The 24,395-nt window shown below is 52.7% G+C and overlaps 2 protein-coding genes across 3 annotated transcripts; both read left to right on the forward strand.

Annotated features, from left to right (window-relative positions):
* The first annotated feature begins 511 nt into the window (after positions 1 to 511).
* Pygo2 (pygopus family PHD finger 2) lies at positions 512 to 4,000 on the forward strand. Of its 2 annotated transcripts, none has more exons than XM_051157549.1 (3): positions 512 to 822; positions 1,128 to 1,283; positions 2,870 to 4,000. In XM_051157549.1, the coding sequence occupies exons 2-3, from the start codon at positions 1,242 to 1,244 to the stop codon at positions 3,929 to 3,931; spliced, it is 1,104 nt and encodes a 367-aa protein (XP_051013506.1). In that variant the 5' UTR covers positions 512 to 822; positions 1,128 to 1,241; the 3' UTR covers positions 3,932 to 4,000. The 2 variants fall into 2 exon arrangements, with proteins under 2 accessions (XP_051013506.1, XP_051013505.1); XM_051157548.1 differs by having other exon boundaries at positions 1,234 to 1,283.
* Positions 4,001 to 11,054: 7,054 nt separating this feature from the next.
* Positions 11,055 to 22,500, forward strand: Pbxip1 (PBX homeobox interacting protein 1). The gene is made up of 10 exons (XM_051157550.1): positions 11,055 to 11,160; positions 15,297 to 15,423; positions 15,608 to 15,675; positions 15,743 to 15,902; positions 18,423 to 18,650; positions 18,759 to 18,782; positions 19,024 to 19,106; positions 19,211 to 19,339; positions 20,103 to 21,319; positions 21,704 to 22,500. The coding sequence occupies exons 1-10, from the start codon at positions 11,110 to 11,112 to the stop codon at positions 21,795 to 21,797; spliced, it is 2,181 nt and encodes a 726-aa protein (XP_051013507.1). The 5' UTR covers positions 11,055 to 11,109; the 3' UTR covers positions 21,798 to 22,500.
* The last annotated feature ends 1,895 nt before the right edge of the window (positions 22,501 to 24,395 follow it).

Consider the following 24,395-nt stretch of genomic DNA (forward strand, 5'->3'; position numbering starts at 1 on the left):
GTGGGGGGCTCGACTGGTTTTCAACATCGGCCTCGCCTATTTTTGGTTTGGATGTCTTATACCAAAGGGAAATAGTCTTCATTAAAGTCCGTATTTCTTCTACCTCGGCCTCTCAACAACTCTGCAAAGTCTGATTGATGGGGGCCCATCGGTGGGAGGTGGCGGCGGACCCCCCCAGGACAAGGTCGAATGGGCTCAAAAGATAGCAGCGCCCATCCGCTAGCACCCCTGTCCGCGGGGATCTAGGGAGCAGCGAGGCTGCGCGGTAGGGACGCATCTGCACGGCGACTAGCTCGCAGTGGGGAGGGGCGTGTCCGGGCTACCCCCAGGCCCACGGGGAGCGCGCGCGGCCCGCGTCAAGCGATGCGGCCCGCACAGCTACCGGGCGGTGGACAGCCGCGCTTCGGAGGAGTGGCGTGGCGAGGCCCAGCCTTCCTGGGTGCGGCGTCAGGGCCCTTCCCAGCTTTCCCTCCCCACCGCGCTCGGTGGTGGCGACCCATTGGAGTTCCGGTTCCGGTCGCTGTGGCCGCGGGCGGGCGGTGAGTCTGGAGCAGGCGCGCAGTCGGTGCTCCGGCTCTGTGCTTCCCCCGCTCAGCGTGACTACCGCTTGCTGCAGCTCTGGGCTGGGGGGCCGCGCTGCCCCAGACTCCCCTCCGGGCGATGGTGCGGCCTGAGGACGCCTCCATCCCCCACCGACGCTGACTCGGGTCCCCCAATCCATGGCCGCCTCGGCGCCGCCCCCACCGGACAAGCTGGAGGGAGGCAGCGGCCCCGCCCCGCCCCCCGCGCCGCCCAGCACCGGGAGGAAGCAGGGCAAGGCCGGTGAGAGAGCAGAGAGGGGCGGGGGAGAAAGGGCTGTCGAATGGACCCCGGAGCCTCTCGGGTGGAAAGGTTGGGGGATGGGGGAGGTTGCCTAGGAGCCAGGAAGTATCCTCAGGTGAGAAGGGTTAGTGGTTGGGGACAGGTGTCAACAGATCACTTCAGGTTTTGGAGCGACACTGACTTCAGAAAGCACGGGAGTCTGGTAGTTCCAAGAGATGGGGGTATCTTTGATTTCAAGGAAGCTGCAGCTGAGGGTGGAGTCATACTGGTCATTTTTTATATTTCACCCCTGTTTCCTAAATAAGTAAGCAAGTGTACGTGGAATTTAGAGTCTGGAGAGTGGCTGGGAGGAAGGAGACTGTAGAGACCTCAGGAAAACTTGCCTCCGTCTGCCTATTGCTGCTCTTCCAGGTCTGCAAATGAAGAGCCCTGAAAAGAAGCGCAGAAAGTCCAACACTCAGGTAAATGGGGGTCTGTGGTGGGAGTCTCCCAGAAGCCCCTCCTCCTTGGTCTAGCTGTCTACCCGGCTGGGCCCCCCCCCCCCGCACCCCCGAGGTGCAGGAGAAAGAAAAGGTGGAATTACCCACCTCCCTTCTTTTTGGGGAACAGATGTGCACCGCCATACTGGCTTTTCTGCAGTGCCCAGGCCCCTCAGGATGAGTGCTGGGTGCCCATAAAGGTCAGAAGAGACTGCAGGTTCAGACATCTGTGAGCCCCGCTCCAGGGCTTCTGCCAGAGGAGCAAGTGCTCATAAAGCCATTTCTCCAGCCATACCTTTACTTTTTTTGAGAAAAGGTGCCCAGCCTGGCTTGGACATCTTGGCTTGCCTGTTTCAACCTCCCAAGTGCTGGCATTACTGGCCTGCATCACCAGGCCCAGCTAACTCAGTCTTTTCCAAGTGTCACAGTAATACTATAATGCTTTAACAGTTGTTCCTGTTACAAAAATTGAGAAGAAAGGAGTCTTTTGTTTTTAAGTTAAATATTCAGGCCTGGTGTGGTTGCACTCACCTTTAATCCCAGCACTCGGGAGGCAGAGGCGGGGGATCGCTGTGAGTTGGAGGGCAGCCTGGTCTACAAAGCGAGTCCAGGACAGTCAAGGCTGCACAGAGAAACCCTGTCTTCCAAAAAACAAAACAAAATGAAACAACAACAAAAGTTAAATATTTGAATTGGGTGGTCATGGCTCAAGCCTTTAATCCCAGCACTCAGGAGGCAGATCTCTTGAGTTTTCAAGGCCAGCCAGGTTACGGAGGGAGTTCTAGGACAGCCAGGGCTACCCTGAGAAACCCTGTCTCAAAAAGCCAAATGTAAACCAGGTAGGTGCAACAGTTCATATCTACCCCAGAGACTGAGGCAGGAGGATGAAGAGGGAGAAGTTTTCAAGGTTATCCCCAGTTACAAAACTGAGCTTGAGTCAGTCTGAATTCTCTAAGACCAAAAAAAAAAAAAAAAAAAAAAAAAAGGGCTGCTTTGGAGTCAGACCTGGGTTTTGGTGTGTTTTTTGTCTTGTTGTTTGAGATAGGGTTTCTGTTTCTCTGTGTAGCCCTAGCTGTCCTGGATTAGCATTGTAGACCAGGCTGGCTTTGAACTCGCTGAGATCCACCTGCCTCTGACTCCTGAGTGCTGGAATTAACAGGCATGTGCCACCACCTCGGGGCTGTATTTTTTAAAATTACCTTATTCTGTTTACATATGTATGTAAGAGTGTAGGTGCTGAAAGAAGCCAGAGATGTGATCCCTGTGGAGCCGGAGTTTGAGGCGGTTGATCCCTCCAACATGGCTTCTGGGAATCAAATGCGTACTCTTAGCCACTTGGCGATTTCAGTGGCTTGAGCCGTCTTCAGCCCTGTCCGCCTGGCTTCTGTTGGGTTCTTTTTAAAACAGTGTCATTGCACTGTGGACTCGTCTTCCACCCTCTACCGTGTTCCAAGGTCAACTACAATTTTGGATCTGAGCAGTTCCAGCCTCTGAAGAGTGCATGGTGCTTGTGGGGCTCTCCCACTTTGGTTCTCTGTCTTTTATCCTCTTCCTCCTGTTTTCACTAGGGTCCAGCATACTCACATCTGACGGAGTTTGCACCACCGCCAACTCCAATGGTGGATCATCTGGTCGCATCTAACCCCTTTGAGGATGACTTCGGAGCCCCTAAGGTGGGGGGTGCAGGCCCTCCATTCCTTGGCAGTCCTGTGCCCTTTGGAGGCTTTCGTGTGCAGGGAGGCATGGCAGGCCAGGTGCCCCCAGGTTATGGCACTGGAGGAGGGGGTCCACAGCCACTTCGCCGACAGCCCCCTCCTTTCCCTCCCAACCCTATGGGCCCGGCTTTTAATATGCCTCCTCAGGGCCCTGGCTATCCGCCCCCAGGCAACATGAACTTTCCCAGTCAACCCTTCAACCAGTCTCTGGGCCAAAACTTTAGCCCGCCTGGTGGGCAGATGATGCCAGGCCCAGTGGGGGGGTTTGGTCCCATGATCTCGCCCACCATGGGACAGCCTCCCAGAGGGGAGCTGGGTCCTCCTCCTCTCCCTCAACGTTTTACCCAGCCAGGAGCACCTTTTGGACCTTCTCTTCAGAGACCTGGACAGGGACTCCCCAGCCTGCCTCCCAACACAAGCCCCTTCCCTGGTCCAGACTCTGGTTTTCCTGGCCCTGGTGGCGAGGATGGGGGAAAGCCCTTGAACCCACCTGCCCCCACTGCTTTTCCCCAGGAGCCCCACTCAGGCTCCCCAGCTGCTGCCGTGAATGGGAACCAGCCTAGTTTCCCCCCAAGCAGCAGTGGTCGAGGTGGGGGCACTCCAGATGCCAATAGCCTGGCGCCCCCTGGCAAGGCAGGCGGAGGCTCAGGGCCTCAGCCTCCCCCAGGCCTGGTGTACCCTTGTGGTGCCTGTCGGAGCGAAGTGAACGATGACCAGGATGCCATTTTGTGTGAGGCTTCCTGCCAGAAGTGGTTTCACCGCGAGTGCACCGGCATGACAGAGAGTGCCTACGGCCTGCTAACCACCGAGGCCTCTGCCGTCTGGGCCTGTGACCTCTGCCTCAAGACCAAGGAGATCCAGTCTGTCTACATCCGAGAGGGCATGGGGCAGTTGGTGGCTGCTAACGATGGGTGACTCCTGGTGCACAATGGCCCGGGGAAGCACACATTTCCCACCACGCTCTTGCAGAGTGATTCTGTGGCTCTCGCTCCTTGTTTGCCGCTGGTGTCCCATCCCCACGGAGCAGAAACAGAAACTGAGGCGGGCAGGCAGAAGAGCGTGGCTCACTTGTTTTAGTTCTGGGAACTTGTGCCCTGAGACCTTCAGCGATGCAGGGGACGAAAGCCCTGCTGAGCAGAGCCATTCCTAGAGTCGTAACTGGAGGCTCCAAGAGAAAAGGAGCTGAGGGAGTCTCAGAGGGCAAGGACGTCCCGTGTGCAGATGACGACGACCCTAGCACCAGTGCCTACAACACCTGTGTAGCCCACAGCTCTGGCTGTAGCTTCTGGAGTCACACATTCAAGGTTTCTTCAATCCCTCAGATAACAGCCCTTTGTGTGGGTCCTGGAAACAAACAGGGATTTTTCTTCCTCTGTTTTGCCCTTTGCTTCCCCTGGACCCACCTTAACTCGTTTCCTCTCAGAGCACCAAATACCTTGAAGAAGCAGGAGAATTCCCGACTGGGGCAGCTGCTTATCTGGGGCTTCCAGACGGTCGCTAAGAGATGCTGAGAAGACATCTTCCTCATACCAAAGTCACGGGTTGGCTCTCAGTTTCTCTCGTGCTTTTCTTTCACTGACCATGTTTTTGCCAAAAATCGGGATATATGGTCTGACTGGCCAGAATATTTGAAGTTCAGGCTCCCCTTGCAGTCTGGACGGGAGGTGTTGCCCCCTTTCTCCCAGCTTTCTGGTGCACAGCATGGCACGCTGTTCTTCAGCCCTTGGTGCCCTCGTTTCCTCTGCCTCAGGGGAATGTTTGGAAAGGTGTGAGCCCTTGTGCCTCATTCTTCTCCCTGATAAAAGGATCCAGGTGTGGCCCCGCCATGGCTTTGGAGGGGATGGAGGTGAGCTGCAGGATCCTCAAAGCTAAAAGAACCGCAAGTTTTCTGCTTGCCCTTTTTTATCTTGTGATGTCATCTTGGGCCTGGTGATCCAGCAGCTAGGCTTGGTTTATTTTTATTTTTGTAGCACTCCCTGCTGCCGATGGGACTGGGGCCTGACCAGGAGGCCCCCTCAGCTGCACTTAACCTCTTTCCAGCCGGCCCATACGCCCATTCCTCAGATGGGCAGGGAAGGCAAGCTTGAGAGAGTGTGAGGTGCCCAGCACTAGGCATGGGTAACCAAGGCTGCCCTGTGTGATGTCCTTCCCACTTCTGTGATCCCTGCCCAGGGAAAGAAGACACTCAGAGGGGACAGCCTTTGAAGCTGAGGAGGAAGAGGCTGGACCTGCCTCTTATACTGTGCCCCTCAACTGACTACATACATAGTGGCCTCGGCCTAGCTTTGTCTTGTGCTGTGGTTCTGTTTGCCCCTATTACCTGTTGTTACTTTTTGTTGTATCCATGGTTTGTAACATGCTCCCGGGGAGGGTCTGCCCCCTTGTTTCTTTCTGTGATTTTTTGGGAAGAAAGTGGGTTGGCCAGAGATGTGGTTACAGGATCTTTTTGTACGATTGGATTAATAAAATGACTTGAAAATCCAAACAAGGACTCCTTTCTTAATCTGCAAGAATGTTGGGATAAGCCAAGTGTCTGGGCTAGGAGGATGCCTAGAGGGCAAGGGTGTCCCTGCTCTAAGCTGAGGTCCCCAGTTTCCCTCCTCCACTGTGTCCTCAGTGTGAGGACCTTTGCCTTTGGCCTAGGCCGGAAGCCAGCCGGAGTTGGAGACAGCCTCCAGCCTCAGCGCTTGAGCTCAGGCCTTACGCTTGTGTTCCTCGCCTGTCAGAATCTGTTGTCAGCAGATTTACAATTTTAAATTTTATTTTGGGAGTGCCCATGGAGAATAGCAGGTGAAGATACTTTTGGCCAAACCTTGAGAATTTAAGTCCCCCAGCCCATGTAGTAATAGGAGAGAACTGACTTGGCAGCTTGTCCTCCAGCTGCAGGTGTGCCATGCACAGCATGTGAGTGTCCCCATACACAAGTGTGTATTTTTTTTTTTTTTTTTTTTTTGAGTATTTGGTTGGAGAGATGGTTCCGCAGTTATGAGCACTTGCTGTTCTTACAGAGTACCCAGGTTCGATTCCCAGCACCACATGGCAGCTCACAACCATCTAATAACGCTGGTTCCAGGGGATACAATACAGAGGGGATACAATACAGACACCCAGGAAAACAGTCAAAAAATTTTAAACATTTTAAATGCTTCGTTTTCTTTCTTTCTTTTTGAATGCTTCATTTTCCATGCTGCAAATCACAGTGCTCCACTACTGAGTCACATCCAGCCCTGAATTTAATTTGTGGATGTTTTTCTGCCTCTGTTCTTTCATTGTATTTGTGGTTTGGTTTGGTTTGGGTTTGGCATTTGTTCAGTGTTGCTTTGTGACCCAGGCTGGCTGTGAACATCCTCCTGCTTCAGTCTCCCCAGTGCTGGGATTAAAAGAAACTCCTTCCAACGTTAATTTTTGTTTAAAATTTATTACCTTGTGTCTGTGTATGATGTGTTGAGGGGCAGGGCACCTGTGGAGGTTTTACCCAGCTGAGCCATCCTCCTGGCGCTGTGTGTGTGTGTGTGTGTCTGTCTGTCTGTCTGTCTGTCTGTCACTAGCCCTCTCTGCCCTGGAATTCACTATATAGGTCTGCTGGCTGATCTGGAACTCACAGGGATCCACCTTCCCACCTGCCTGTGCCCCTGCCTCTGCCTCCCTCCCAAGACCTGGGGTTGAAGATGTGGCACGGCCACACTTGGCTGTCCTCTGTTTTCAAAGTAGTGGCATCCTCAGTCTGAGTCGGAGTGGCTAGGAGTGGCAGGAAGGCTATTTCTAAACCCACAACTTAACACTGGACCCCATCCCCCATCCAGCAGCTGTCTCTGTCTATCCTGGGGCCAACATGGCACCTGTCCTTGCTATCTCATCAGACAGCACCTTTCAGTTTCAGGTCTTCCTACCAGATACCAGACATTTGGAAAAGAGAGAGGGTTCCTTTCCCCAAGTTTAGTTTGCTAGGGACCACACTCACCCACCAAAAGATACACTAACGCATAGGTAGGTACAGAGTAGATCTTCTCTTCCCTCCCTTCAGCTTTTATTGGTCAAAAGTTCCCCCTCACACACCCCCTCGGAGAAGCCGACTTCTCACTGGTCAAATACTAGCCACGTGATTCCCCCTCCCTTTTTTTTTTTTTTCCCTTCCTGGACTGGAAACCCTGAGAGGTTGCAACAAGTTAAGCTGAAGACTGAAGCCGGAGCTGGGTCAGGTAAAGCCCTGGCTGGGAATGGCCCCCCCACAGACCCCAGCCTTATCACCAGATAAGAAAGGAGGGCAGAGCTGTATAAAAGGAGTTGGGACCCCCCCCCCCTCGGCGTCCACTGCCTAACGCAGGGCAGAAGGGCGGGGAAGGAAGGAGACAGATGATTCCGAAGCAGGAACTCAGGCAATCAAGCGAGTTCTAGTGGTTCCAGGTCAGAGAAGGCCGCTAGAGAGGATGCGCTGCGTACCAAGCCAGCCTTCCTGTCTTTGTACAGACTACTCCCTTTCTAGCTGGTTCTTTAAGAAACACCACAAGTCAGATGTTAACATGTTTTTGTTGAATCCGGCCTGCGTGAAAAGGGGAGAATAGGGAAGTGGGTTTTCTTCTTAGAGGTCAAAGACTAACAGCCCTGAAAACACCGCTGGGAAGGGTGGCAGAGAAGCAGGCGGCTTGACTTCTTAGCCGGGCTTCCTAATAAGGTGTCGATGTGCTTGCTGGCCTGGGAGGGCAGGGATTGCTTTTTTGGTATCACGGTTTGGGACCCTGAGTCCCAAAGAAGTCTCCTGCTTAGCTTTTTTAGAAAGTTTGTCTTGTTGACCCAAATACCATACCATTGCTGGTTTCCATGGAGACGGTGGGCCTGACATCATCACCGCAGTTGCCATGGTGCTTAGTTCTGGAGGACCTGAGCAGGCTGTAAACAGCCAGGGATAAACAGGGACTTCTGCTCAAGCTGCTGCTACTTCCTTCCTGCTGCCACCTGTTAGCAGTCACACACAGCAACTGGGAACGGGGGAGCTGGCAGGACAGTGGAGGGGCTGAGAGCAGAAAGCTGAAGATGACTGTGTGGGTGTCACTGGAAGGGGGGGTGGGGGTGTAGGTTGTCCTTTGGGATTTGGTATAGGGAGGTCCTTGCAGTTGTCACTGTGTGGCATGGGTGCCAGTATCTAAGAGACATGAGCATTGAGGAAGACACCATTAGATATCCTTTACCTGTCTGGGGACTTGAATCTTGACCCTTAAAGAGCCACAGACATTTTTTTTTTTTTAAAGTAATCAGGCAGGACTTAAACCCAGCCAGAGTAGATAAGGAGCTGGCTGGTGCAGTCCAATTCCACATTCTGCCTTTTCTGCCACTGGGGAAGCAGTCACTTACCTGCCTTTGAAGACCACAGTCCAGGACTCGGTGGGTTAGCTGTCTGTCACTCCATCCTCTTGCCTGAGGGCACAGCCTTGCTTTATGCTGGTCTTTGGAAGTGGGGGTGACACTGTACGCCTAGCTGCCCTTCAAGCTCATTAGCAAGGTCTAACTTTTATAAATTAAGATATAGGCAATAAGATAATAAGGTACCAGATGCCAGATATTAGAATATGAGGTTTATTAAATGAGCACGGGGAGAGAAGGAAATGGGGGAAGGGGTACCCGAGAGAGGGGGGGAGGAAAAGTAAGAGGCAGAGAGGGAGGGGCGGTGAGGTAAGACTGTCCTTTTATATAGCCCTGGATAGGGCCACACCCCCATGGCAGGTAGGCAATGACATCACAGGTAGGCATACTGAAGCGGAATCCTAACAGTAACTGCTTAATATTTATACCAATAAAGACCAGTGTAATCTCTGTAAGTTCAAGGCCAGCCTGGTCTACAAAGCGAGTCCAGGACAGCCAGGGCTAACAGAGAGACCCTGTCTCAAAAAACAAACAAACAAACAAAAGACCAGTGTAAACTGAGGTAAAAACCCACTAACTCAGCAAGGTAACTGTTTTCTGAACTGTATACAAGTTATCTATTTACAAGTCTGATTCCACACCACTAGTTTTTTAGAAATCTCCTTCTCTCTCTGTCACCCTACCCAGCTAGTCTACCTTTCTCTTGAGCTCCTCCAAAACCATGAAGGCTCCTTAGTGTTCTTTCCTAGAATTCTAGGGGAGGGGGTTGTTTTTGTTTTGTTTTAGATTTTATTTATTTATTAAGAACACAGTGCTCTGCCTGCATGTACACCAGCATGGCAGAAGAGGGCACCGGATCACATTATAGATGGTTGTGAGCCACCATGTGGTTGCTGGGAATTGAGCTCAGGACCTCTGGAAGAGCAGACAGTGCTCTTAACCTCTGAGCCATCTCTCCAGCCCTTGTTTTTGTTTTTGGAGACAGAACTTCTCTGTGTAGCCTTGACTGTCCTGGACTTGCTTTGTAGACCAAGCCGGCCTCAAACTCACAGTGATCATCTGCCTCTGCCTCCCAAGTGCTGGGATTAAAGGCAAATGCCACCACTGACCGGCTGAGTTGTTTTTTTTTTTTAAGATATAATAATGATGATGATGATTATGTTATGTATATACAGTGTTCTGCCTGCATGTACACCTGCAAGCCAGAAGAGGGCATCAGATCACATTAGAGATGGTTGTGGTTGCTGGGAATTGAACTCCAGACCTCTGGAGGAACAGTCAGTGCCTTTAATCTCTGAGCCATTTTTCCAGCCCCCAGGCAAATTTCTCTGTTGTTCCTGCAAACCCAAAGAGAAGATCTTTATCTCTATGCCTACGGAAGGCTCTTCCAAGCCAAAAGAGAGAGAGAAAGCTCTAAAAAAAAAGGGTCCAATTGCTTATCAAAGAAATCTCTAGCTCCTCCCCCTACACACTTGGCAGGCTGAAACCATGTAACTGTCATGGTGGGTGTGGAGGCTCCAAGCCAAATCAGCAGGGGCCGAACAATTTCACCTTTACAGTGGGGTAGCTTGAAGCCACCCAGTTGATTTTGCCTCGGGTCATAGGGCACAGACCACAGACCTCTCCCAAGCAACCAGCCTTAAAATAAGCAGGAACTTTCTTTCCATTCTTCAGCACCCTTATCTGTGGAGGCTTTTAGAGGCACACCCAAACCGCACATCTCTTCAGGACACACCTAGCTGCATCTGACAGACTATCTATTTAGGTTTTATATTTTGCTAACAGGTTTTCTACATACAATAACCAAATAATCCTGTAACAGCAAGGCACCGCACCAGAGCTCCATTTTCTGCCCCACCACCTTTTTATTTTTGCAATTTTGATGTGGTTTATGGACGGTGATTGCCACCACGAGCCCCCCTTCTCCCCAGTCACTTTCTAGGTGCCTAAGATCAAACTCTGCCGAAGTTAAGGTTGAGAGAGAGCGTAGGTGAGACTGACTAAATGTACATCCAGGTGGACTGCTGGGCCCTCAGTATTAAAAAGCTTCCAGCCTGGCCTGATCCCATTCACCTGAGTGGCAATCCTGGCCATTGGTGTGGTGTGCGCCTCCAGGCCCAGCTGCAAACTCCCATTCTTGTCTTTGTTTGTTTGTTTTTCTTTTTCTTTTTTTTTTTTTAAAGATTTATTTATTATGTACACAGTACTTTGTCTGAATGTATACCAGAAGAGGGCATCAGATCACATTACAGATGGTTGTGAGCCACCATGTGGTTGCTGGGAATTGAACTCAGGACCTCTGGAAGAGTAAGCAGAGCTCTTAACCTCTGAGCCACCCTTGCAGCCTTGTTTGTTTTTCAAGACAGGGTTTCTCTGTGTAGCTTTGGTTGTCCTGAACTCTGCTTTGTAGACCAGGCTGGCCTCGAACTCACAGCAAAACGCCTGCTTCTGCCTCCCAAGTGCTGGAATTAAAGGCATGTGTCATCATGCCTGGCTCTTGTTTTTTTGTGTTGGGTTGTTTGTTTGTTTGTTTTGTTTTTTGAGGTAGGGTTTCTCTGTGTAGCCTTGGCTGTCCTGGACTCCCTTTGCAGACCAGGCTGCCCTCGAACTCACAACGATCTGCCTGCCTCTGCCTTCTGAGTGCTGGGATTAAACCACACCTGGCTGGGACTCCCATTCTTAAGAGAGCTTTTCTCTTTAGGTGGCCACTCTAGCAGCCCTGGACTTCTACAACTATGGCCTCCTGCCCAGACTCAGACAATAGCTGGGTCCTTGCTGGCTCTGAGGTAGGAAGAGCGGGTCTGGGAACTACATGGGGTGGGGATTCCTACAGGGGTGGACTGCTTTGACCGGAACCTGCAGGAATAAGGGTCCACTAGTACTGCAAGGAGTTGAGTGAGAGCATCAAGCATTGGGGATAACGAAGACAAAAGCAGTAGCTGGGACCAGGAGGTCTTGAACAAGCTGATGGCTGATGCCAAGCAAGCTTATTAAGAAGTACAGCATCAGCCGGGTGTGGTGGCGCTCGCCTTTAATCCCAGCACTCGGGAGGCAGAGGCAGGCGGATCGCTGTGAGTTCGAGGCCAGCCTGGTCTACAAAGTGAGTCCAGGATGGCCAAGGCTACACAGAGAAACCCTGTCTTGAAAAATCCAAAAAAAAAAAAAAAAAGAAGTACAGCATCAAAAGCCGGGTGGTGGTGGCGCACGCCTTTAATCCCAGCACTTGGGAGGCAGAGGCAAGCGGATCTCTGTGAGTTCGAGGCCAGCCTGGTCTACAAAGGGAGTCCAGGACAGCCAAGGCTACACAGAGAAACCCTGTCTAAAAAGTACAGCATCGTATATACTATTTACAGAGGGATATGGCCAAGGTCAGCAGAGAGCTAAATCAGACAGTGTTGGCAGAGAACACAGGACACTTCAGACCCAGCTGCCATAGGGTTGATAACCACAGTCTAGGGGAAAGAGTCGGGTCACCAGAAACCGTAAGCTTGACTCCTTCGAGGCACTGGCTCCAGCCGTAGACCAGAATTGCTAAGTCTGCCCCTGGACAAGGACATAGAACTGAGGTTCCCTTTGTCCTTTTCGCCAGGACCTCTGAGGAAGTCTTGGGTTGGTCTGACTCCACACACTGATTTCTGGATCAGGCCTGTCCTTTTGGTCCTGATGGTCACTGCAAAGCCTCTGCTGGCTCTTATGGGGCTCCAGTGCCGGGGAGGAGATGTGGCACAGAGGCCTGGTGTTGGAGTTTGGACCAATCTGGGAAGAAGGGACCAGATAGGTAAGCTGAATGAAGCAAAAAGGGACTTCTGGTGTGAGACCAGCAAGAGTAAGGTAACAAGGGGGAGCATGTTGAGGAGACGGAAGAGCCTTAGGATAAGGCCGTCTTAAAGAGACCTGCTGTAACCCATGTTGAAATGCTGTAAGCTGGAGCCTAGGAGCCACAGATAGGCTTGAGGGGCCTGATGAGGCATCATTCGGTGTTGTCTTGGGGTTACTATTGCTGTGATGAAACACCATTGACCAAAGCAATTTAGGGATGAAGGATTTATTTCAGTCTCTTCCTCCTCCTCCTCCTCCTCCTCCTCCTCTTCTTTTTTGGTTTTTCAAGACAGGGTTTCTCTGTGTAGCCCTGGCTGTAGCCTGGCTGTCCTAGACTCACTTTGTAGATCAAGCTGGCCTCAAACTCACAGCGATCCGCGTGTCTCTGCCTCCCGAGTGCTGGGATTAAAGGCGTGCGCCACCACGCCCGGCTCAGGCTACACTTTTTTTTTTTTTTTGGTTTTTTCGAGACAGGGTTTCTCTGTGTAGCCTTGGCCATCCTGGACTCACTTTGTAGACCAGGCTGGCCTCGAACTCACAGCGATCCGCGTGTCTCTGCCTCCCGAGTGCTGGGATTAAAGGCGTGCGCCACCACGCCCGGCTGATGCTGTACTTCTTGTAACAGCCCATCACCCAAGAGAAGTCAGCGCAGAAACTCACTCACACAGGACAGAAACCTGGAGGCAGGAGCTGAAGAGGAAGCCAGGGAGGGGTGCTGCTCACTGGCTTGCTCTCCATGGATCTCAGCCTGCTTGCCCATAGAACCCAGAACCCCAGCTCCGGACAGCAACACCCACAATGACAACCTGGGTTCTCCCACATCAATCGCTAATTAAGAAAATGCCCTACAGGCTTGCCTACAGCCTGATCTTGTGAAGGCATTTTTCCCAGTTGGCGTTTTCACCTTTCAGATGGCTCTAGCCTGTGTGAAGTCGACATAAAATTAGCCAGCCCACGTGTCATCTGATGAGCAGCCGGTGCAGGGTTGCTGAGGTGGAGAGCAGCCTGACACCCAGTGTCATTGGCAGGCCACCAAGTCTCTGTTTGGCTGGGTGGGGACAGGGACGATGCTGATGACAGTTGGCAGGGCAGGAAACCAGAGGGCTCCTGATACCCACCAAGAAGGGAGAAGGCCTGGTGGGTTGGGGAGAAGGGGATGATGGGATGTGTCAAAGGCACCGCAGGGTCCTCCTTAGAAGCACTAGGAGGGACTGGACATGGTAGAGCTGTGACCCCACTAACTGGGAGATGGAGGCTGGAGGGTCAGGAGCATCCATCCTTGGCTACATAGCAAGTTTTAGGGTACATGTGACCTTGTATCAATAAATTAAAAATTGAATACAAAACAGTAGCTAGAGAGGCCACAGAGCTCCATTTAGACATGTTGAGTTTGAGGTGGTGCCCGTTAGGAGCCCATTGGAGGTCACCTCAGCAGTGACCAGAATAGAACACAAGGACCAGTGTTGACTGGCAGGGATTAAGGTAGGCCCTGGTCTACTGTCTTGGTGCCTTTCCTGACAGCTGGGGGACCTGGGCCAAGTGCTTCACACCCTTCCATCCTCCACTCCAGACCAGGATTGTGATCCTTGCCTTGCAAGGGTGAGCCTGAGGGGAAAAAATGTGATTTGTAGCCAGGCGTGGTGGCACAAGCCTTTAATCCCAGCACTCAAGAGGCAGGTGCATCACTGTGAGTTCAAGGCTAGCCTGGTCTACAACTCGAGTCCAGGACAGCCAAGGCTAACACAGAGAGACTGTCTCAAAAAAAAAAAAAAAAAAAAGTGATTTGTAAACTGCAAAGAAACATATTGAGGTAAAAAATTATTCTTGAGCAAGATATGGTGATGGACATCTTTAATCCCAGCTGTCAGGAGACAGAGGGAATGGACCTTTGTGAGTCTGAGGCCAGCCTGATCTACATAGTGAGTTCCAGGACAGCCAGGGCTACAGAGAGAGACCCTATCTCATATATGTGTGTGTATATATATATGTGAATAGATATATGAATATATTCATATTCTTGGAGGGTCAGGAGAGGTGGCTCAGTGGGTAAAGTACTTGCCACATAAGCATAAGACCATGAGTTCAGATCCCCAAACCCCACTGACAGTGGATACGGTAGTACACGTTTGTAATCCCTGTGATGAGATAGAAATGGGAAACGGGACTCTCACAAGTCCAAGGGCCAACTAGTCTTTAAACACAGCAAAGAGTGAAGAGATGTCGCAAAAGAGGTGGAAGGTGAGGCTGACACTGTAGGTACCCCCACCCCCCATTTTCTTGCTGTGTAGCTCTGAATGGCCTGGGACTTACTATGTAGATCAGGCTGGCCTGAAATTTGCAGAAACCCAGCTACCTCTGTCTCCTGTGTACTAGGATTAAAGGTGTGGGCTACAAACACCTAGCCAAGGGCCTTCACATTCTTACCTTCACACTCATACTGTGGTACCGTGTGTGCCTACATGGACACAGACACACAGACACAAGGTATGTGTGTGTGTGTGTGTGTGTGTGTGTGTTTATTCCTGGAGGAAGAGTGGAGCCCTAGGTGGGGTGAGCAGGCGGCAGGCTGCCAAGGGGTTATATGCAGAGAAAAAGTTGGCCAAGCTGAGTAGTCAAGAGCTAAAGGGGCAGCCTGTGAGCCAGCACCCCAGGGTCAGGCTGGCTGTGGCTGTAGTTGGGCCTTGGCTGATAGCTGCTAGGAGATGGTTGTCAGCAGAAGAGGAAGCCAATGGGAGAGACCAGAGAGCTCAGAAGACAGATGTGTGGGTGGGCGGAGGGGAGAACGGCTTTAGGGGTGCTCATGAGGAGGGCAGCACTGATGATAGGGGTCAGAGACCCCAGGTACTGTTGGTGTCCCTCAGGTACTGCCCTGGTTCCAGATCCTTGCTCAGGGCTGTGATTTCATAGGAATCTGGCCTCTGGAGCAGATAGGAAGGTTAGGGAGTTGCTGAGTGGAATAAACACTTCGGATAGCTCCAGAGTGGGCTAGGGTATCCGAATGCAAGCCAGCCCCTCGGATCGCACCAGGGCGTTCCTGCTCCTGGTTTTGTCCTGATGTCCTGACAAACTATCTCAGTGCGCATCTCCCTCCTGCTGCTGCTAGAACCTGCCTGTGGAGACTCTGGGCCCAGAACCCAGGATGGACCCAGAATCTGAGGATGCCTCCCAGACCCTTTGTGACCCCTCCAAGACAGGTGGCAAAGAATTAGCTGAGACCTTGGTTGAAGAAGGTAATGCGGGCTCCTGGAGGGTTGGGCACAGGCTGTCCTCTATCTTTAGGGGTCTCCTTTTAGTTACTTCCTTTATGAATTGCTGTACTCTGATGTGGCTGGGAGGTCCCTATAGGTGTCAGAGGACTGCACTGAAGTTCAGTTCAGGGCAGTGGGTTTTTCTGGGCTTTCTCTTCCACCGCAGAGACGCTTTCCCAGACAGAAAGTTCCCAGAATGAAAGTACCCCTTTGCCAGAGGAGAAGAAGGCCAAGGTGAGGCACTTCCCTGGGGCTGGGAAGAGCGTGGGGAGGACACTTCTCATAGCTATGTCTACACTAGGGCTCCGTGGAAGGTGATGGTCATGGGATGGAATCCCCTGGAGACACAGCAGTCCAGGAGGATTTGCAGGAGACTCCCGTGGTGACGAGCCTGGGACCAGACACACAGGACCTGGAGAATGAGAGCCATCCACAGAACCTGCCCTCAAGCCCTAAAGCAGGTCAGGGCCCTTCTTCCCTTCTGCTTCCCACCAGTTAGAAAGTATGGAGGGGGGTGAAGGGTGGCTCAGTAGTTAAGAGCACTGGCTGCCCTTCCAGAGGACGTGGGTTCAATTCCAGCACCCACATGGCAGCTCACAACCATCTGCAACCCCACTTCCGGGGCCTCTGGTGCCCTCTTCTGACGTCCGTGGCCATGCACAAAGGTATGCAGACACACATGCAGGCAAAACATTCATACAGTTGATAAAAGAAACACATTTTAAAAATTTAAAATAGAAAGTGTAGGGCTGGAGAGATGGCTCAGAGGTTAAGAACATCGACTGCTCTTCCAAAGGTCCTGAGTTCAATTCCCAGAAACCACATGGTGGCTCACAACCATCTATAATGTGATCTGATGCCCTCTTCTGGCCTGCAGGTGTATGTGCAGGCAGAGCACTGTATACATAATAAATAAGTAAATAAATATGAAATAGTGTAGGAGAAGGTGCAGCCTCACTACTGAGTACATGAGGAGACCCACGCCATGAACTTGGCACTTCCTGCCCTTTCCTCATTGTCACCCCGAGGGCTCTCAGGGAGACTCAGGGAAGCTAGGTACTTGAGTGAGGGCCCATGTTTGGCTGATTCTTTCCTCTGTTCTGCGCGTCCACTCTGCTTGCTTCTGGAACAGTGGCTCTCAACCTTCCCGGTGCTGAGGCCCTTTTACTACAACTCCTCATCTCATGGTGATGTCAACCATAAAATTATTCTCTGCTACTGTTATGAATCATAATGTACACATCTATGTTTCCTAATGGTCTTAGGTGACCCCTGTGAAAGGGTCCTTCAACCTCCAAAAGGTTCGAGACCCACAGGTCAAGAACCTCTGTTCAGCTGGGCGTGGTGGCTCATGCCTTTAATCCCACCACTTGGGAGGCAGAGGCAGGTCGATCTCTGTAAAATTGAGGCCAGCCTGGTCTACAAAGCAAGTCTAGGACAGCCAAGGCTATACAGAGAAACCCTGTCTCAAAAAACAAAAAGAAAAAAAAAAGAAAAAGAATCCCAGCACTCGGGAGGCAGAGGCAGGTGGATCACTGTGAGTTCGAGGCCAGCCTGGTCTACAAAGCGAGTCCAGGACAGCTAAGACTACACAGAGAAACCCTGTCTCGAAAAACCAAAAAAAAAAAAAAAAAAGAGTTCGGTTCCCAGCATCCACAGCTGTCTCTCCAGCCCCCCAAAATTAAAAGAAAGAAAGAAGCAAATAAAAAGAAGCTCTGTTCTAGAACATAACCTTCATTTCCAGAGTCCCTTGCCTAGGCTGGGCGTGGTGGCGCACACCTTTAACCCCAGCACTCAGGAGGCAGAGGCAGGCGGGTTACTGTGAGTTCGAGGCCAGCCTGGTCTACAAAGTGAGTCCAGGACAGCCAAGACTACACAGAGAAACCCTGTCTCAAAAACAAAACAAAAACAAAAAGCAGAGCCCCTTTCCTTGTGCTGGCTCTGGACCCATGGTGGGCTTTGGTGAGAGGCTCAAGGGTTTTGTAAGAAGCTGACCAGACTGAGCTAAAAATGATGCAGGAAGGGTGTACGACCCAGCAAGCAGTTCCTGAAGGCATGGGAGGGAGATAGCTCAGTCGGGGACAGGCAAGAATGAGAGAGAGGCAGGGACAGTTGGAGGTGCCATCTGAGAAGAGCCCTGAGCATAGAGTAGGTCAGGAGAAAACATCCCAAAGTGTTGGCATCTACAGAAGACTGGGGTCAGCCCACGATCTGTCCAAGGCAGTGGCAGAAGTCACAGGAGAGACCCCTCCCCACACCCCTCCATCCTCTGTCAAAGATGGGTCAGGGGAGGAAGAGGTTGGGCTTGGGGCCATTGAGGGGGCAGCTGCAGGAGTCAAACCGACCGAGGTGGGACCTAAGGCAGGGACTATGAGGCCACCAAATGGAGAACTGTCCGGCTACTGATGTGGGATGGAGAGGGAAGACAGGGTAACTGGAAAGGCAGCAGTGTACCTCTGCCTGAACGGGAGACAGGGGGCACACCAGGAAAGATGAATTTGGAGGTAATGTATTGAATGCCCTCCCCCCTCACCAGGGGGCGGGGGGCCCAGAAGAGTGTGGCAGGAGGACATGCAGTCCGACAGGCAAGCCTGGGGCGCTGAGAAGGCCACAGAGGGGAAGTCAGTGAAGTGAGATTATGACCTTGCGGAAAGGGAAGAGAAGGTCCTGGGGAAATCCTGAGCTTTAGGACAGGGACCAGCCAAAACAGCATAGTGGCCAAGGAGTTCAGAGGGGACCCAGGAGGGTGGCACCCTGTGTAGTAACTTGATGTGAGCCACCAGAAAAAGGAGATGATTTTCAGAAGGAAGGGGTTCTTGTGTTTGTAGATGACTGGACAGGGCCAGTCAGCTAGTACCTGGGCCTACGTGGGCAGTCTTCATGTGCCTTCTCAGTGGTCAGGGCTGGGGCTCGCTGCACTTCCTTCCTCTTCCTCTGCCTCCCTTGCCTCACCGCCCTATCCCCATCCCATCGTCCCCCAGTTTGGAAAGAGTGCCGCTGCTCCAGCAGTGACGAGGACACCGACGTGGATGTGGAAGGTCTACGGAGACGGAGGGGCCGGGAGCCCGGCCCAGCCCAACCCATGATGTCTGTGGATGTGGAGGACCAGGCCAAGGGCGAGGGTGGAGGTGGAGATCTGGGCATCTCCCTCAACATGTGTCTCCTGGGGGCCCTGGCTCTTCTGGGCCTGGGGATCCTCTTGTTCTCTGGTGAGTAGTACTCCTTAGCTGGGCCTCCAGCCTGTCCTTTGGCCCTGCCTTGCTGCCCTGACCGCTCCCTGCTTCCCTGAGGCCTCATCAGATTGTCTCCATCTTCAGGTGCGCTGCTGGAGCCGGAAACTGGTGAGTGAGGTCCCGGCTTGCTGTCTGTGTTGGGTTGGTAATGTGAGTTTGTCTGGGCCATGACTCTCAGGTCAGGCGTTCAGAGTTGCATGATTTCTCGGTTGTTGAACCTGTCAACTGTTCAGGGCGACATCTGTCCCTTTAGCTCAGCTGGCCTGTGAGCCATGGGGTGTGTTCAGGGAAGGAGGGGTGACTGGGAGAGGGATGATGGGCTTGCATTCAGAGGCCCACTTGCCCACAGGGCCCATAGAAGAAGCAGAGCTGCAGGTCTTCCCAGATGCCGGGCCAGAGCCTGGGTTGGCAGATACTGTGGGGAACAGGCAGGTATGTGTGGGTTTTCCATAGGTGGTGGTGGTGGGAGCTGGTGGGGAGGAGCTGAGGTGCCCTGCCTGGGAGGGAACAGGAAACAGCTGTTTGTCTGTCCTCAGGATGAGACAGAGCAGCCGCAGGCCTCAGTTCTACCAGACAGTATCCCCAACCTGCAGAACATGGGACTTCTGCTGGACAAGCTGGCCAAGGAGAGCCAGGATATCCGGCTGCTGCAGGCCCAGCTGCAGGTGCGCCCTAGCAAGAGGGAGGGGTTCGCCGGGCGTGGTGGTGCACGCCTTTAATCCCAGCACTCGGGAGGCAGAGGTAGGCAGATCGCTGTGAGTTCGAGGCCAGCCTGGTCTACAAAGTGAGTCCAGGATGGCCAAGGCTACACAGAGAAACCCTGTCTCAAAAAACAAAACAAAACAAAACAAAAAAAAAAAAAGGGAGGGGTTCATCTGGCCACCTTCACCCAGGTATATGTCCTAGTGGGCGCCCCCAGAAGGAATTTTCCCTACTGATCTGATCCTTGGAGCCTTGGCCCTTTGCCACTGTAGTCAGGCTATCTTCCTGGTCTGTTCACATCCCTCGTGCTAAGGGCTATGTCAGGAAGGGTGTCCCTGTGTTACATGGCAGGTCACCTTTGCTTCTGGAGCATTTGAAGAACATGCCGGGACTCGTGCCCAGTGTTAGGATCGATACATGGTGTTTGTTCTGGGTGGAGGGAGGGCTACATAGTGGTTAAGGTGGGTCCAAAAAGTATGTGCTTGTGGAAGGGGATAGACGCTGGGCAGGATTTGACCATCTCAAGAACTGGCTCAGATTAGGGGTGAAGAGGAATCCTTCTGGCTGTCCAAGGCAGCACTGGGCCTCCAGCCCTGGCCTTTGCATATGCTAAGTGGGCTCTCGACCAACGGAGCTACATTGCAAATAGAATAGAATCAGGGCAAACGGCGTTGTGCACCCCCTGACAAGGACCCCTGTTTTTTTCTGCTCCTAACTACATTCTAGGCTCAGAAAGAAGAACTCCAGAGCCTGTTACACCAGCCCAAAGGGCTGGAGGAGGAGAACGCCCAGCTCCGGGAGGCCCTGCAGCAGGGCAAGACCTCCCACCACGCTCTAGAGTCCGAACTGCAGCAGCTAAGGGCCCGACTCCAAGGGCTAGAGGCTAACTGTGTCCGGAGCGTGGATGGCGTGTGTCTCAACTGGGGTGGAGGCCCAGAGGGTAATAAAGCCACCAAGGAGCAAGGCCACAGTGGGCAGGAGCCTGACCCCAGCTTACTGGAGCAGCATAAGCGGCTGGAGGCTGAGGCCCAGGCCCTAAGGCAGGAGCTGCAGAGGCAGTGGCAGCTGCTGGGGTCTGTGCACCGTGACTTGCAGAGGGGCTTGCAGGATGCTGGCCGAGGAGCCCCAGCTCGCGCTGGCCTGGTTGAACTTGGTCACGTGTTGGCCCAGACATTACAGGGACTAGAGAATTGGGCTCATAACACTGGGGTGTCTTCCAATGATTCGGAGGCCTGGCACCAGAAAAAGCCCCATTTCCAGAGTACCAGGGAGTGGAGTGGAAAGGAGAAGTGGCACGGTGGGCATAGGGACCAGAAGGCGGAGCACTGGAAGCATAGGAGGGAGGAGTCTGGCCGGGAGAGGAAGACGAGCTGGAGGGATGAGGGCAGGGAGCCCACAGCCGGGTGGAAGGACAAGACAAAGGTAGAAGAATCTGGAAACAGAAAGCATGGCAAGCAACAGGACCCCAAGGTACACTCTAGGAAGAGTGGGAGCCCCCACTCTGGAGAAAGGCAGAAGCATTCTTGGGAGAAAGATAGTAGCCCTGACGCCCTGTCCTCCTGGGAGGAGCTGCTGAGGCGCAAGTACCGGCCTCCTCAGGGCTGCTCAGGTGTGGCCGACTGTGCCAAGCAGGAAGGCCTAGCCCTCTTTGGTGTGGAGCTGGCTCCTGTGCGGCGGCAGGAGCTGGCCTCTGTGCTGAAATCATACTTGGCGCGGCTGCCCTGGGCCAGGCAGCTGACCCAAGAGCTGCCCTTCTCACCTGCTTTCTTCGGAGACGATGGCATCTTCAGACATGACCGTGTTTGCTTCCGGGATTTTGTGGATGCCCTGGAGGACAGCCTGGAGGAGGCGGCACTGAAAGAGATGGGTGACGACGATGAAGTGGATGACTTTGAGGACTTCATCTTTAGCCACTTCTTTGGAGACAAGGCACTGAAGAAGAGGTGGGAAGCTGGGGTGTGGGGGCAAGGTCTGGCTGGGAGGGGGGTTTGAAGGCATTGGAGCCTGCATGGAAGAGGTCTCCAGCTTGATCCCTTCTCTTCATTTCTGGTACCCAGACCTTAGCAAAGGTTTCTGGGTACACTTCCTGTCTTCCCATGAGGGGCTACAGTGGTCCTGAAGGGTCCCCTTTTGAGCTAGGACCCCCTTCCCCCATCTTTCCTGCACCTACAGAGCCCCTTCTCGCCCCCACCCCCAGTGAATTCTCTCCCGTGCTTGGTGCTGCCTGAGTTGGCTTCCACCAGAGAAACAGGGCTAAGGTCCCCATCTTGGAATATGGTATTGTTTCCTAAAGGCCCTTTTCTGTCCCATCCCTTGTCTCCCCACAGGTCAAAGAAGAAGGAGAAGCACTCTGGGAACCCCAGAGTTGTGGGGCCCAGGGAGGAGCACCCCCACCACCCCCACCACTACCACCGTGGCTGAGCCCTGCCCCTGCTGCAGTGAACGGCCTTGGCATGCACCCAGCTCAAGATCCCTGGAATTATGTGACCCTAGAAGCTATGCTCTCACTGTCCAGTGGGGCCCCTTTGGCTCTTTAATGCCCTTGAATGTCCTTCACAGAAGAGATCAAAGCACTTGGCCTTGCACTGGAACCACTTTTTGCTAGGAAAAAAAAAAAAAGCCATAGCTGGCTCTACTGAACTGTCTATGCAAATATATGCAAATGCGAAAGGCCCTGGGTACTAGGCAGTGTGTAGGAGCCTGCTGGGGAAGTTTTCTTATTCCGAAGCCAGAGAGCTGTCCTCTTTTTGTGTGGCTGCCCCGCCCCCCAGGACCACAGCAGAGCCTGCCACCTTGTGGACTGGAGGTCCTACAACCACCCTGGAGCCGCTGGTTGGAGACTTTGGCTCTAGACTTGCCCTGGGGTTTTGTTAGCTTTGGAGGCAGCTGTCCCCAAGCTTGATGTCCCCATCTCATCATGCTTCTGTGGTGGCTTTTGCCTCTCCAGGGTAGGGCACTGCCACTTGAGGTGGTCTCTAAGTGCAGGGAACAACTCGAAATTTCACCGCAGTGGATAGGTAAATCCTTCCCTTCACAGTGTGGTGGTGTTATCCCCAGAAGGCGACTGAAGGGCAGAGGAATGGAGTAAATAAAGCAAGGAAGCAAACACCCTGCTTCTGCCACACAGGTGGTGTTCCCTTCTTTGGTGTGCGCTGGCGGGGGCGTCGTTGGGGGGAAAGGACTCCCTAGCTTGGTACCTGGGTCTGCAGAGGACAGGGAGCCACTAGGTGGCGCTCTAGCGCCACATTTCTCCAGACTTTTGCTCTCAAGAAGTCCCAGAATCCCCCTGTCTATTCTTTAGGAGCCTCCTCTCCCTCTCCCCAGGAATTTGTTTGTTTGAGACAGGGTTTCTCTGTGTAGCCTTGTCTGTCCTGGACTCACTCTGTAGACCAGGCTGGCCTCGAACTCACAGAAATCCACCTGCCTCTGCCTCCCCAGTGCTGGGATAACAGGAGTGCGCCACCACGCCCAGCTATTTAGCAATATTTTAGTGCTACTGTTTAAGGGCTTTTGCTTTGTTTTTTGTGAAAGGGTTTCTCTGTGTAGCCCTGGCTATCTTGCACTTACTTTGTAGACCAGACTGGCCTCGAACTCAGAGATCCTCCTGCCTCTGCCTCTTGAGTGCTGGGATTAAAGGTGTGCTGTGCATCACCATGCCTGGCTTGTTTAAGGTTTTTTTTTTTTTAATTTAAATTTTTTATTTTTATTTTTGTTTAAGGTCTTTTAAGTGCACTGGCTTATTTAATTCTGGTGCTAGTCAAGCCGAAGACAGGGGGAAGTGGAACAAAGGGCGGCTCCTTCCACAAACATTTATTTATAAAGTCTGTTGTGTGGGGATGAAAGGATGGCTCAGCCGCTGAGATCACAGGCTACTTTTCCGGAGAACCCAGACTTGATTTCTGGCATCCGCATGGTGGCTCACAACTATCTGTAATTTCAGTCCCCAAGGATTCAATGCTGTCTTTAATTTCGTTTTTTGAGACAGGGTTTCTCTGTGTAACCTTGGCTGTCCTGCACTTTCTTTGTAGACCAGGCTGTCCAACTCACAGAGATCCTCCTGCCTCTGCCTCCCTGAGCGCTGGGATTACAGGTGTGCGCCATGCCACTGCCCGGCTCCAGGGCTTCTACTTTTAAGTGGGAAACAGTTCTCCTTCAGCCAGCCCCCAAAACTACTTTCCCAGGGGCCAACCTGTCCCATCTCCCTTCCATTCCTGCTTCTCACTCAGCTTTCGCTGCCTTTCCATGCTCCTCACACACCCTCAACCCAGCCTTTTCCCACCCACAGCCTCTCTATGTCCGCTCCACCTTCCACCTGTGGTGGAATGACATACGTGGAGTTAGGGTAAGTGCTACTGAGAGCCACTCCCAGTCTCCTCGTAGGGGCCCAAGGACAGACCATGGACTAGCTAGCTGTTGCCATGGGAACCTCTCAAAGGCACCCAGGTGCAGGAGCTCTTTATATCCAACCATGTTCTAGGCCACAGATGTGTCTGGTCTCTTCACATGCTGGTGCCCACCCACCCCGTTGGAGTCCATTGGTGTCCTGAATCCAGACACACCAGGTCTCTCCCAGCCTTGCTGCTACATCTCTGATCTGCTGGTCCCACCTCCTACATACCTGGGTCCTTCTCCCTCCTTTTCTATCCCTCCTTTTCCTTTTCTATCACTACCCTGCTTCTCCTGGGCCGGATAGGGCCAGGTGACTTAACTCGAACTCTGGCCTGAGTAAGTTTTGGGGTCAGAAAACCTAGTGTGTCAGGCTGCTGACTTGATCACCCACAGGCTTTGGGTGAGAGAATGTTCATATTCTCTCAGACTCTCATGAAAAGTGGGAGCTGCAGTGCCCCACTTCAGTGAGTCCTGTGAGATTCCTGACAGGGCTCTTCAAGCTGTAGAGTACAGTCATTTGTGGACATATGCAGGGAAGGCCTTCCGGGACCCATGGCGCATGCTCTGGCCCCTTATATAAAAGGGCACAGTGTTTCCATAGTCCCCAAGCAGAGCCTCCTGCACAGTTAA

Source organism: Acomys russatus, chromosome 15 (genome assembly GCF_903995435.1).
Source record: "Acomys russatus chromosome 15, mAcoRus1.1, whole genome shotgun sequence".
Classification (NCBI taxonomy): Eukaryota; Metazoa; Chordata; class Mammalia; order Rodentia; family Muridae; genus Acomys; species Acomys russatus.